A 13,498-nucleotide genomic window follows, 5' to 3' on the forward strand; every position below is an offset into this window, starting at 1 on the left:
GAAGCAGCTGCTGCCTCTGAGCCGACCCACGTCTGCAGAGTGAAACCGCTGACCAGGTCTCATCCTGGAAGAAGAAAACTTCTCTTTCAGCCTCAGACTTGTTTAAACTCAAAGCACAGAAACAAAACCAAATATGGATTTAATTATTTAAAATGTCAGAAAATGGATTGATCCACCTGGATGAAGTTCATTTAGCTTTATTTAATGTTTCTCATGATGCACACAGCTGCTCTGAGGTCGGGCTCCTCTTTCCTTCTCTGTGTCTGTAGCAGCTGGTTTCACTTGTTTAAAGTGTGAGCTGAGAACCAGAGAACCACTCGCTGGGGGAATAGAACTACTGTGGACTGAAACTAAAACAGATCACCGGGAATAAAACTTAAAGAAACCAACGCTCAGAAACATGGAGCAGGTTTCATAAAGTCCTGAAGATCATCTGAGGCTCAGATTCAAGGGGTCGGTGAGTTTTAAGCTCAAACAATCAGTTTCTTTATGGAATCCTACAGATAAATCTAGTAAAACGTGGGTTTCATTCCAGAAGAAGCTCTGAACTCGAACGTGTTTTTCTCTCCTTTAACCGATTTAATAATCTGAGCTTCAGTGGAGGCAGCGAGACGTTAGAGACAGAAATACAACGTGGCCTCTGGGCGTCTCATGTTTGAACACATCTTACTGCTAATGAGGCTGAGGGGGAGGAAGAGGAGGAGGAGGAGGAGGAAGAAGAGGAGGAGGAGGAGGAGGAAGAAGAGGAGGAGGAGCAGCAGCAGAGCCGTGACTTCAGTCTTTCGTTCAGTCGCAGCTCCGGAGGAGGTTTCTCCTCCCGCTGAGCAGAATCTGACGGCATGACGACGGCTTCCTGAGACACAGAGACATCCTCCCCTCAGTTTCCACGGTGACGGCATCCCTTCATCCTCCTCCTCCTCCTCCTCTTCCTCCTCCATCTCTCTGTGTGTCCGGCTGCTGTCGGCTCGTCGGCTCCGTCAGGATGGGAGATAAAGGAACGAGGTAAGGTTTGATGTGTGTGTGTGTGTGTGTGCAGAGGTAACAGCGAGCCGTGTGTGTGTTCACCCCGAGCCGCTCGCCGCGTTCACGCCGTTCTGTCAGGTCTGGGGAGGCTTCTCTCTGTGTGTTTTGCACCGTTACATAACGTTGTGTCAGAACCTGTGTGACGTCCGTGTGAGGATAACATGTAATCAGATTACTGGGATAATACTGGGATAACATGTAATCAGAATAGTGGGATGACATGTAATCAGAATACTGTGATTACATGTAATCAGATTACTGTTAGGCATGAGGAGGCTGTTCCGGGTTTTGATAAAAGCAGCAGAATCTGTTAGAAGCTTCGGATCCTGAGGTTCTGACTCCAGCTGTGTTTGTTGTGGCTGTGAAGCTGGAGCTGATCCATTATTAAACACTGAAATCAAACCAGGATTCACATTTCCTATCAGTAACATCCTCATTTCCACTCGTTATCAGACCTGAACATTGTCAGGTTGGGGTGGTGAGGTAGGACACGGATGCAGACTTTCAAAAAGCAAACTTGATTTATTTTTACAAAAACGCTTAACACAAAACATGGCTGAGCCGGAAAACAAACTAAACCGTGAGAAAACAAAACAATACTATGACGATGGAAAAACACTGAACTTGACATGGCATTAAATTACTTAGCTTGGTTTGGCTTACTGTGACAAGGAGCAGGGATGACGGAGTAGGATCTGGCAAACTGGAAGGGGAAACCTGGAAACTAAATAGAGGACTGGGTGATTAGTGACAGGGTCCCAGGTGAGGGGAATGAACTAATGATCAGAGTGAGGGAAAAACAATGGCAAAACTAAAACATGGCAAAACTTAACTAAACATAGACTTAAGAACTAACACATGATAAAACATGAAACTAAAAACATGGGGAAAGTCCTGTAACACCTGCAGCTGTAACACCTGCAGCTGTAACACCTGCAGCCGTAACACCTGCAGCCGTAACACCTGCAGCTGTAACACCTGCAGACTGTAACACCTGCAGCCTGTAACACCTGTAGCTGTAACACCTGCAGCTGTAACACCTGCAGCTGTAACACCTGCAGCCTGTAACACCTGCAGCTGTAACACCTGCAGCCTGTAACACCTGCAGCCTGTAACACCTGCAGACTGTAACACCTGCAGCTGTAACACCTGCAGCTGTAACACCTGCAGCCTGTAACACCTGCAGCCTGTAACACCTGCAGCTGTAACACATGCAGCCGTAACACATGCAGCTGTAACACATGCAGCCGTAACACCTGCAGCCGTAACACCTGCAGCCTGTAACACCTGCAGCCTGTAACACATTCACCCGTAACACCTGCAGCCTGTAACACCTGCAGCCTGTAACACCTGCAGCCTGTAACACCTGCAGACTGTAACACCTGCAGACTGTAACACCTGCAGACTGTAACACCTGCAGCCTGTAACACCTGCAGCTGTAACACCTGCAGCTGTAACACATTCACCCGTAACACATGCAGCTGTAACACCTGCAGCTGTAACACATGCAGCCTGTAACACCTGGAGCTGTAACACCTGCAGCTGTAACACCTGGAGCTGTAACACCTGCAGCCATAACACCTGCAGCTGTAACACCTGCAGCCTGTAACACCTGCAGCTGTAACACCTGCAGACTGTAACACCTGCAGACTCTAACACCTGCAGCTGTAACACCTGCAGACTGTAACACCTGCAGCTGTAACACCTGCAGCTGTAACACCTGGAGCTGTAACACCTGCAGCTGTAACACCTGCAGCTGTAACACCTGGAGCTGTAACACCTGCAGCTGTAACACCTGCAGCTGTAACACCTGCAGCTGTAACACCTGCAGCCTGTAACACCTGTAGCTGTAACACCTGTAGCTGTAACACCTGCAGACTGTAACACATTCAGCTGTAACACCTGCAGCCGTAACACATGCAGCTGTAACACCTGCAGCTGTAACACCTGCAGCCTGTAACACCTGCAGCTGTAACACCTGCAGCTGTAACACCTGCAGACTGTAACACATTCAGCTGTAACACCTGCAGCCGTAACACATGTAGCCGTAACACCTGCAGCCGTAACACATGCAGCCTGTAACACCTGTAGCTGTAACACATGCAGCTGTAACACCTGCAGCTGTAACACCTGCAGCCTGTAACACCTGCAGACTGTAACACATTCAGCTGTAACACCTGCAGCCGTAACACATGCAGCTGTAACACCTGCAGCTGTAACACCTGCAGCTGTAACACCTGCAGCTGTAACACCTGCAGCTGTAACACCTGCAGACTGTAACACATGCAGACTGTAACACATGCAGACTGTAACACCTGCAGACTGTAACACCTGCAGCCTGTAACACATGCAGCTGTAACACCTGCAGACTGTAACACCTGCAGACTGTAACACCTGCAGCCTGTAACACCTGCAGCCTGTAACACCTGGAGCTGTAACACCTGCAGCTGTAACACCTGCAGCTGTAACACCTGCAGCCTGTAACACATGCAGCTGTAACACCTGCAGCCTGTAACACCTGCAGCCTGTAACACCTGGAGCTGTAACACCTGGAGTTGTAACACCTGCAGCTGTAACACCTGCAGCCTGTAACACCTGGAGCTGTAACACCTGCAGCCTGTAACACCTGCAGCTGTAACACATGCAGCTGTAACACCTGGAGCTGTAACACCTGCAGCTGTAACACCTGCAGACTGTAACACATGCAGCTGTAACACCTGCAGCCTGTAACACCTGTAGCTGTAACACCTGCAGCCTGTAACACCTGTAGCCGTAACACATGCAGCTGTAACACCTGCAGCCTGTAACACCTGTAGCCGTAACACATGCAGCTGTAACACCTGCAGCTGTAACACCTGCAGCTGTAACACCTGCAGCCTGTAACACCTGCAGCTGTAACACCTGCAGCCTGTAACACCTGTAGCTGTAACACCTGCAGCTGTAACACCTGCAGCTGTAACACCTGCAGACTGTAACACCTGCAGACTGTAACACCTGCAGCTGTAACACCTGCAGACTGTAACACATGCAGCTGTAACACCTGCAGACTGTAACACCTGCAGACTGTAACACCTGCAGCCTGTAACACCTGGAGCTGTAACACCTGCAGACTGTAACACCTGCAGCCTGTAACACCTGTAGCTGTAACACCTGCAGCCTGTAACACCTGCAGCTGTAACACCTGCAGACTGTAACACCTGCAGACTGTAACACCTGCAGACTGTAACACCTGCATCCAGCCACACCTTCCTCTATTCTCAGGCAGGTGGAGCAGCCCAGAAACAACCTGAGATGCAGGAACGGTTCCCTCCTGCTCTGCCGTGATGCTGTTGTGTGTCTGAGTGTTTTCAGCCTCTGATCTGCCTGCGTGCCATCAGGAGAATATTAATGAGTTCAGAGGGTTCAGTGCGACATACAGAGCAGCTCAGAGGCTCAGACACTCGGCAGCATGAAAACAGCAGCGTTAATGCAAACCTGTCAGTTTGGACTGATCCACTGGCTCCTCTTCATCAGAAGAAACTGAACAAACTTATTTCCGTCCCCACCTCCTGCATAACGAACACATTAGGAACAGCTGACGGGCCTCCGCTCTGTCAGCAGCAGCTTGTTACCGTTAAACTGAAGTTTCTGAGATGTTTGCTGCTGAGATCCTCAGTCACTGTGAACATCAGGTGAAAAGCTGGAGGTGGTGTGAACCAAACCAAAGTTTTAAATCCTCACAGTCACAAGGCCAAAGGCAGTTTGACCTTCTGCTGCCTGTGAATCATCCCAGCTGAGAGCAGGACCGACTAAAGGCTTCACCAGACTCTACAGCAGCAATACTCACTATTTATTTCACCAGAGCCACATTGGCAGAGCTAAATCAAGGGAAGAGAAACTTTTACGACAACATACTAAAGTCCCCTTTTGCAAATATGCATTTCTACATATAAAACATCCCACAAAAAAGAAACAACACAGCCAATACATTTTCAACTAAGACCACATTTACCTTAATACTGGGATGAGCGGAAGCTAGCGTGCATGTCATCGACTTTCTTCATGTTGTATTTGTAGTTTGTTGTTGTAATCATAGTGAGACATTCAGGATGAGCATGGTTTCTGTGCTGGTTTTTGCCCTTTTTTAAGTAAAAACCGATCCTCTGTGCCTGCATCTCGCGCTGGCTAAAGGAGCTAGCGTGCACGGTGGTTTAAGGGGGCTACGTTGCCAGGTTTAACAGTTCCTCCTATTAACACTGTTAATACTTAATAAAAATACTTGTGTTGTACTTGTGCAGTACTCGCTGTATGTTATTTGAAAAAATTTATTGTTATTGTTACCATATTGTTATAAGCTACTATGTGAGTGCGAGCCGCCAATTAGAGCTTGAGGAGCCGCTCAATGAGTATCTCTGGTCTATAGCCTCGTTTCCACTATGCAGTACGGTACGTGTCGGTTTAGAACGGTACGGGTTGGTTCAGTACGGTACGGGTCGGGTTTCTTTGGGGTCAGCTTGCGTTCCCACTGTACAAAGGGGCCCCTCAGGGGTGGGCGGAGCCGAAGCGTAAATAGCAAATAACAAATAACATCCATAATGTGGAACCACCTCCCAGCTTCTTCAGCTTAATGCCACACCGGCTCGCGGTCTGGTTGAAACCACTCTCTGACATTTCTGCTGCAATCGGCTGGAAAACTTTTTGGTTTGGCCCAGCGCCATCGAGCTCCCGCTGCACAGCTCCAACAACGACGAAACCAACAACGGAGGGCAGAGCCTGGAACCGGTCCTGTGTGCTCGGTACACCAAGCAGAAGGGTTACAGACATGGGAACCATGGTAACGGGTTCCATGGTAACGGGTTCCATGGGACCGGGTTCCATGGTAACGGGTTCCATGGGACCGGGTTCCATGGTAACGGGTTCCATGGGACCGGGTTCCATGGGACCGGGTTCCATGGTAACGGGTTCCATGGTAACGGGTTCCATGGAACCCTCACCTGTGGGCTCAGATCTGGGTAGAGACCCAAAGAAGGAGGTCGAGGATACGAGCGGCTGAGGAAACAAGACCAGGAAAGGACAGGAGGGGCTTCAGTTTCAGTCTTTCCAGGCTCATTTCAGCAATGTAACAGCTGATCATTGTTTCTGAAGGTATTTATAAGTGTTGGACACTTCTGATGAAAACTGTTCCAGTTTGTTAATAAATGTCAGAGCGACAGAAAGATTTACAGATCAGCAGATCAGATTTTATCTCCTGCATCGGTTCCTGATACCTCTTTATGTCTCTGGGATTCGGCTGGTCGTTAAAAGCTTCAGAGTGATTAACGCTGCAGTCAGATCCAGCCAGGCCGAAAGCAATGATTCAAGTTTAGGTCTGTCAGGCAGCCAGAGAGGCAGCAGCAGGTCGAACCGATGAGGCGCCCTCAGCACAATGAAGACTCTGCTGACTAGGGATGGGAATCGAAAACCGGTTCTTGTTGTGGCGAGTCCAGCGCAGCCAGCAGCCAGCAGTAAACATGGCGCCCAAGCGGTACAAACGCTCGAAAGTTTGGTTACACATCCCTAAAAAAGACGACAACAGGGCAACTTGCAAAGTGAATATTTCACCAAAGGGAGGAAATACTACCAACATGCAATAACTATGAATGAATGATTAACGTTGGTGAATCTGAACCCAGCAACGTTAGCAGCGTTAGCATGTCCTCGGCTAACACTGCAGGTAACTAACTAACTAACAAACACTGCCTATCATGTTAGCACCATTTGCCTGATTGTAAAAGCTGCTGTTAGTAACGGTTAAGGTTAAATGAATGCCTTCTCAGGCATTACATTTAGATGAAATCATGAGAGACAGAGCCTGACTGGCTCAGAGCCAGAGGCTGGTGGTACTACCCCCAGTTCACCTCTACCTCCAGCTTCTCCTGTCACCAGAGCAGGAAGAGTTAAATTACCCAGGCCAGGATAGACCAATGTGGACCTCACCGTTGTTGGGTTTGTGAGGTCACGACTCGTGTTACTTCTAAACTAAACAAAGTTGATGGTAATCGACCGGTTTGTTGTCCTTTTTCTCCAAATGAGAATCGATAAGGGAACCGACAAAGAACCGAATCGTTAAGCAGAATCGAAAATGGAATTGGAATCGTAAAAATCTTACCAATTCCCATCCCTGCTGCTGACGCTCATCAGTAAGGAGGCTGCAGCAGGTTCCTGATCGGGGGACGGAGCATCTGAGTGTCGGTCAGAGTTTAAACGCAGGTTTAACACACTGAAAGCGGCCTGGCGCTGGTTTAGCGACGGTTCGGTTTCTACCTGCAGCCTGAGGCCCATGTCAGGGAGCTCAGGAGTCGCCTGCTGCAGGTTCATGTCGGGCGACTCTTCAGGGCTCATTCGAGCTGACACCACAGTCGGTATTGATCAGGCAGTTGGTGTTCCTCTGTGTCGCAGCGTCCTGATCGATCAGAGATCTTCACTCACCGATGGATTAAAACGGGTCCAACAGATTCCCCGGAAGTTCAGGTTTATTCTGCTGTTTTAAAGAAAACTCACTGATCACAGAAAAGAACTGTTCTTTATTTCTGTGGTTCTGTTCAGATGTAAAAGCTACTCCCCACCAGCGGCAAAGCCACCATCACAGTCCAACATGCTGCCTTTAAAAACTGCTGATCCCTTTGAGTTCTTTCTGGAGATGACTTCATGTTTCAGGACTCTTCTCTCTCTGTTAAAGCCTGGAGTAGCCTAGAAATCTAGACGCCCCTAGCGACCGCAAATTGAATTTGCTCCGGGGCTAGTCTAGTCAGTTGTGGTCGTTTTGCGAGGCTGAAAATCGAAACTTAATCAGGCCAATCAAATCGTGAGGAGCGGGGTCGGAGGCGGGGCTACCTGGTGACGACAGAGGTGCGACGTTTCAGTGTGTAGTTCCAGAGAGAGGTAAACAATGGCTGCGCCCAGCGAACCGTCTTTGGCAGCGACTCTAGAAGATTTAAATTTACATTTTTCTTTGTGAGACGAACAGATAAATGCACTTAAGTTTTTCTTGAAAAAAAAGGACGTTTTCGGAGTTTTGCCCTCCGGGTACGGTAAAAGTTTAATTTACCAGCTTGCTCCGTTGGTGGGACGATGCTCTGATTGGTTGTTGCGCCATCATGTTGCGTGGCGTTGAGTGCAGAGGCAACTTAACAGACAACCGTTTATCCCGCCCACACTGCTATCCAGCTTCACTAGACCCCCGTACAGCTTTTTGCTGTAGGGGTGTGGCTTGCTAGGCTAAGCCTGGAGTTCATTAAGGGGAAACCAGTCGATAACAGCTGAGACACAGCAAGTTCCCACAGACTGATTATACCTCTGAGTGTGTCTGTGAGGGTCACAGACCACATGAAGACCACCTGAAGACCACCTGAAGACCACCTGAACGCAGACACCTTAGTAAAAGAAAACTGAGAGAAAGGGTGAAAGAATCTCTTCCTCTTTCACATTCAGGTAAAAAGTCAGTAAAACTTTCACATTTTCACCCATAAAATCTCATTAAATGAGAATATTTTCTGTGGAAAATGAACCAATCAGACGGTTGATTAATTTATTTTCCCACTTTCAGTTTCCGAGTCTCTGCTCAGTTTGGATGTTTTCTCGATTCAATAAAACTTTATTAATATCTGAAGGTAAATCCCATCACCACAGTAATAATTATGATTAATCACAGATAACAGAATAAGGTGTAAATCAGCTGATGGTGGAGTGAACGGGTGGAGTCTGCTGCAGCCTCGGTGTCGGGGGAGTCTTAAAGCTTCAGGCTGACACGACAGTATTGATCAGGCAGTTAGTGTTCCACTGTGTCCCGATCGATCCGCTGAATAGAGTCCGGACGGAGCGGCTCGTATTGATCACTACAGATGTAAATACAGCAGGAATGTGCTCATAGCTGGGGCCGTTAGCTGGGGCCGTTAGCTGGGGCCGTTAGCTGAGGCTGTTAGCTGGGGCTGTTACCTGGGGCTGTTAGCTGGTGCCGTCCTGGTTGGTGCTAAGCAGCTGTTCATAGCTGGGGCCGTTAGCTGGGGCCGTTAGCTGAGGCTGTTAGCTGGGGGTGTTAGCTGGGGCTGTTAGGTGGGGCTGTTAGGTGGGGCTGTTAGCTGGGGCTGTTAGCTGGTGCCGTCCTGGTTGGTGCTGAGCAGCTGTTCATAGCTGGGGCCGTTAGCTGGGGCCGTTAGCTGGGGCTGTTAGCTGGGGCTGTTAGCTGGGGCCGTTAGCTGAGGCTATTAGCTGGGGCTGTTAGCTGGGGCCGTTAGCTGGGGCTGTTAGCTGGGGCCGTTAGCTGGGGCCGTCCTGGTTGGTGGGGGTGAAGCGATGACACGTTAATTATGGAAGGAGATCATGTGGGAAAACAGGACTCATTCAGAGAAATGCTTCTGAGACGGTCCTGTTGTTTCCAGCTGGTCGGTTTACCTTCCTGTCCTTTAGCTGCAGAGATTCACTGAAGCTGTCAACTTTTGGTTGGCAGGACACGGACTCAAGAGTTGTAAAAAGTAAACTCGGTTCATTTACAAAACAACAAAAGGCAAAACAAAGGCGCAGCTGAGCCGGATAACAACACTAAACTGTGGGTTCAAAGACATGAAGAGAACTGTGACAAGGTTCTATTCGTGGCGGGGCGTCCACTCGGTGCATCCATCCATCCATCCATCCATCCATCCATCCATCCATCCATCCATCCATCCATCCATCCATCCATCCATCCGTTGGTCCATCCAGCCAGCCATCCATCCATCCATCCATCCATCCATCCATCCATCCATCCATCCGTTGGTCCATCCATCCATCCATCCATCCATCCATCCATCCACCAATCCATCCACCAATCCATCCATCCATCCATCCATCCATCCATCCGTTGGTCCATCCAGCCAGCCATCCATCCATCCATCCATCCATCCATCCATCCATCCATCCATCCATCCATCCGTTGGTCCATCCAGCCATCCATCCATCCATCCGTTGGTCCATCCATCCATCCATCCATCCATCCATCCATCCATCCATCCGTTGGTCCATCCATCCATCCATCCACCAATCCATCCATCCATCCATCCATCCATCCATCCATCCATCCGTTGGTCCATCCATCCGTTGATCCATCCATCCATCCATCCATCCGTTGGTCCATCCATCCATCCATCCGTTGGTCCATCCATCCATCCATCCATCCATCCGTTGGTCCATCCATCCATCCATCCGTTGGTCCATCCACCAATCCATCCATCCATCCATCCATCCATCCATCCATCCATCCATCCGTTGGTCCATCCATCCGTTGATCCATCCATCCATCCATCCATCCGTTGGTCCATCCATTCATCCATCCATCCATCCATCCATCCGTTGGTCCATCCATCCATCCATCCATCCGTTGGTCCATCCATCCATCCATCCATCCATCCGTTGGTCCATCCATCCATCCATCCGTTGGTCCATCCATCCATCCATCCGTTGGTCCATCCATTCATCCATCCATCCATCCATCCATCCGTTGATCCATCCATCCATCCGTTGGTCCATCCATCCGTTGATCCATCCATCCATCCATCCATCCGTTGGTCCATCCATCCATCCATCCATCCGTTGGTCCATCCATCCATCCATCCATCCATCCGTTGGTCCATCCATCCATCCATCCGTTGGTCCATCCATTCATCCATCCATCCATCCATCCATCCGTTGATCCATCCATCCATCCGTTGGTCCATCCATCCGTTGGTCCATCCATCCATCCCTCCCTCTTCTTATCTGGGACTGTGAGGCTGAGCTCAGCATCTTTTTGGCTGCTTCCACACAGTTTCTCTCTCAGCTCTCAGGTCACCGTAGGAACATCAGCTGGTAAACTGACACCTTTAGGCTCCTCCCTTTCACTTTGATAGATTGATAGCAGAAAGTGATCTTTCTTTCTCTGCCCCCGAACATTTCTCCGTCTTTAACATGATGAAGTGCTGCGTTTGCTCTGAGCTGTGTGCGTTCGGCCTCCATCCTGTGATCCATCTCTGTTATCTCATCACATCCTCTTTGCCATCGAGTGTTTCTGAGGAGAAGATCTGTATCTGAGAGTGTTTTCACTTTGTACATCAGCTCTAAACGTTCTGAATCTTTAATGGTGTTTACAGGGTGTTTCTCTGCTCTCAGCTGCGTCAGCTCATCTTTTCCTCCACCCTCTCATAACGGGAAGTTTTTTTTCTCATCACTTATCCGACCGCTGGATGAAACGAGCTGCTCATCATCCTCAGCTTTTATGGCATCGTTACGTTTCCTCCTAAAGCCCCCATAATTCCAAAGGATTTTTATTATCTGTTCATCAGCCAGAGACCAACATCTGACCCGACAAAAGGGGGAAACATTTGATTCTGTGGAGAACGATTATACTTATCCTGCATTAGGAAGCGTGCACTAACTTTACTGCCAATAAAATGTTCTCTAAAATACTGGAGCTGACCAATCAGAGCGGAGGGCTCTTTCTTTTGGGTGGATGTTAAAGCAGGTGGGCCTGCTCATCAGGATGACATTTTTTTTTAATTTATTTATGTTTTTATTTTTTTATCAAATGCAAGACAAAAATATGAAGTGTATACACGAATAGAAGTCATTTTCTTTTTTCTTTACCCAAACAACTTAAGAACTTGTGTACAACCCCCCCCCTCAGGTCTTTTACATGTTGTACGATTTCACAGATAAGTAAAAGCTAAATAAAGACAAAAACAAAACAATTAAGAGCGCAAAGGATAATTAAAATAAATAAATAATAAAAAAGGAGGTAGACAAATAATACCCATCACGGGACGAACCAACTGTCACTGCTGCCATGAGGGGAAGATCTCCTATAAAAACACAAAGTGGGGCTTCATCCCGCTACCTCCGTCAGGATGCCATTTAAACATATTTATTCTCCTCAGTGTGTGTTTGAATTGGCTCGGTGTTCTTTTATTCACTTTAATGAGCTCATTCACAGATTTACGGACCATAAACGGGAATTGATTAGTCGATAAAATGCTCCAAAGAAGCAAAGAAACACAGAACTTCTGCTTTTATAGAGCTGCTCACAGCTGCTGCTGATCGGTTAATCAGAGCATTGATCAGAGCATTGATCAGTTAATCAGAGCATTGATCAGTTAATCGGAGCATTGATCGGTTAATCAGAGCATTGATCGGTTAATTAGAGCATTGATCGGTTAATCAGAGCATTGATCAGTTAATCAGAGAATTGATCAGTTAATCAGAGAATTGATCAGTTAATCAGAGCATTGATCAGTTAATCAGAGCATTGATCGGTTAATCAGAGCATTGATCAGTTAATCGGAGCATTGATCAGTGAATCGGAGCATTGATCGGTTAATCAGATCATTGATCAGTTAATCAGAGCATTGATCAGTTAATCAGAGAATTGATCAGTTAATCAGAGCATTGATCAGTTAATCAGAGCATTGATCGGTTAATCAGAGCATTGATCAGTGAATCGGAGCATTGATCGGTTAATCAGAGCATTGATCAGAGCATTGATCAGTTCATCAGAGCATTGATCAGTGAATCGGAGCATTGATCGGTTAATCAGAGCATTGATCAGAGCATTGATCAGTTAATCAGAGCATTGATCAGTTAATCGGAGCATTGATCAGTTAATCAGAGCATTGATCAGTTAATCGGAGCATTGATCAGTTCATCAGAGCATTGATTGGTTAATCAGAGCATTGATCAGTTCATCAGAGCATTGATTGGTTAATCAGAGCATTGATCAGTTCATCAGAGCATTGATTGGTTAATCAGAGCATTGATCAGTTAATCAGATCATTGATCAGAGCATTGATCAGTTAATCGGAGCATTGATCAGTTAATCAGATCATTGATCAGAGCATTGATCAGTTAATCGGAGCATTGATCAGTTAATCGGAGCATTGATCAGTGAATCGGAGCATTGATCAGTGAATCGGAGCATTGATCGGTTAATCAGATCATTGATCAGTTAATCGGAGCATTGATCAGTGAATCGGAGCATTGATCGGTTAATCAGATCATTGATCAGAGCATTGATCAGTTAATCGGAGCATTGATCAGTTCATCAGAGCATTGATTGGTTAATCAGAGCATTGATCAGTTAATCGGAGCATTGATCAGTTCATCAGAGCATTGATCGGTTAATCAGAGCATTGATCGGTTAATCAGAGCATTGATCAGAGCATTGATCAGTTAATCAGAGCATTGATCAGAGCATTGATCAGTTAATCGGAGCATTGATCGGTTAATCAGAGCATTGATCAGTTAATCGGAGCATTGATCAGTTAATCGGAGCATTGATCAGTTCATCAGAGCATTGATTGGTTAATCAGAGCATTGATCAGTGAATCGGAGCATTGATCGGTTAATCAGATCATTGATCAGAGCATTGATCAGTTAATCGGAGCATTGATCAGTTCATCAGAGCATTGATCGGTTAATCAGAGCATTGATCAGCAGCTCCCGCCTGATGCTTCAT

At 47.3% G+C, this 13,498-nt stretch overlaps 1 protein-coding gene across 1 annotated transcript in view; it reads left to right on the forward strand.

Annotated features, from left to right (window-relative positions):
• Window positions 1–745: 745 nt before the first annotated feature.
• The window catches only part of arrb1 (arrestin, beta 1), a 44,913-nt gene continuing 32,160 nt past the window's right edge, over window positions 746–13,498 (forward strand). The window contains exon 1 of the mRNA XM_075472714.1: window positions 746–1,002. Within this exon, the coding sequence (XP_075328829.1) occupies window positions 983–1,002 (20 nt within the window). The 5' untranslated portion in view covers window positions 746–982. The remainder of the gene's footprint in view (window positions 1,003–13,498) is intronic.

The sequence above is a fragment of the Odontesthes bonariensis genome, chromosome 9 (genome assembly GCF_027942865.1).
Source record: "Odontesthes bonariensis isolate fOdoBon6 chromosome 9, fOdoBon6.hap1, whole genome shotgun sequence".
NCBI classification, from domain to species: domain Eukaryota; kingdom Metazoa; phylum Chordata; class Actinopteri; order Atheriniformes; family Atherinopsidae; genus Odontesthes; species Odontesthes bonariensis.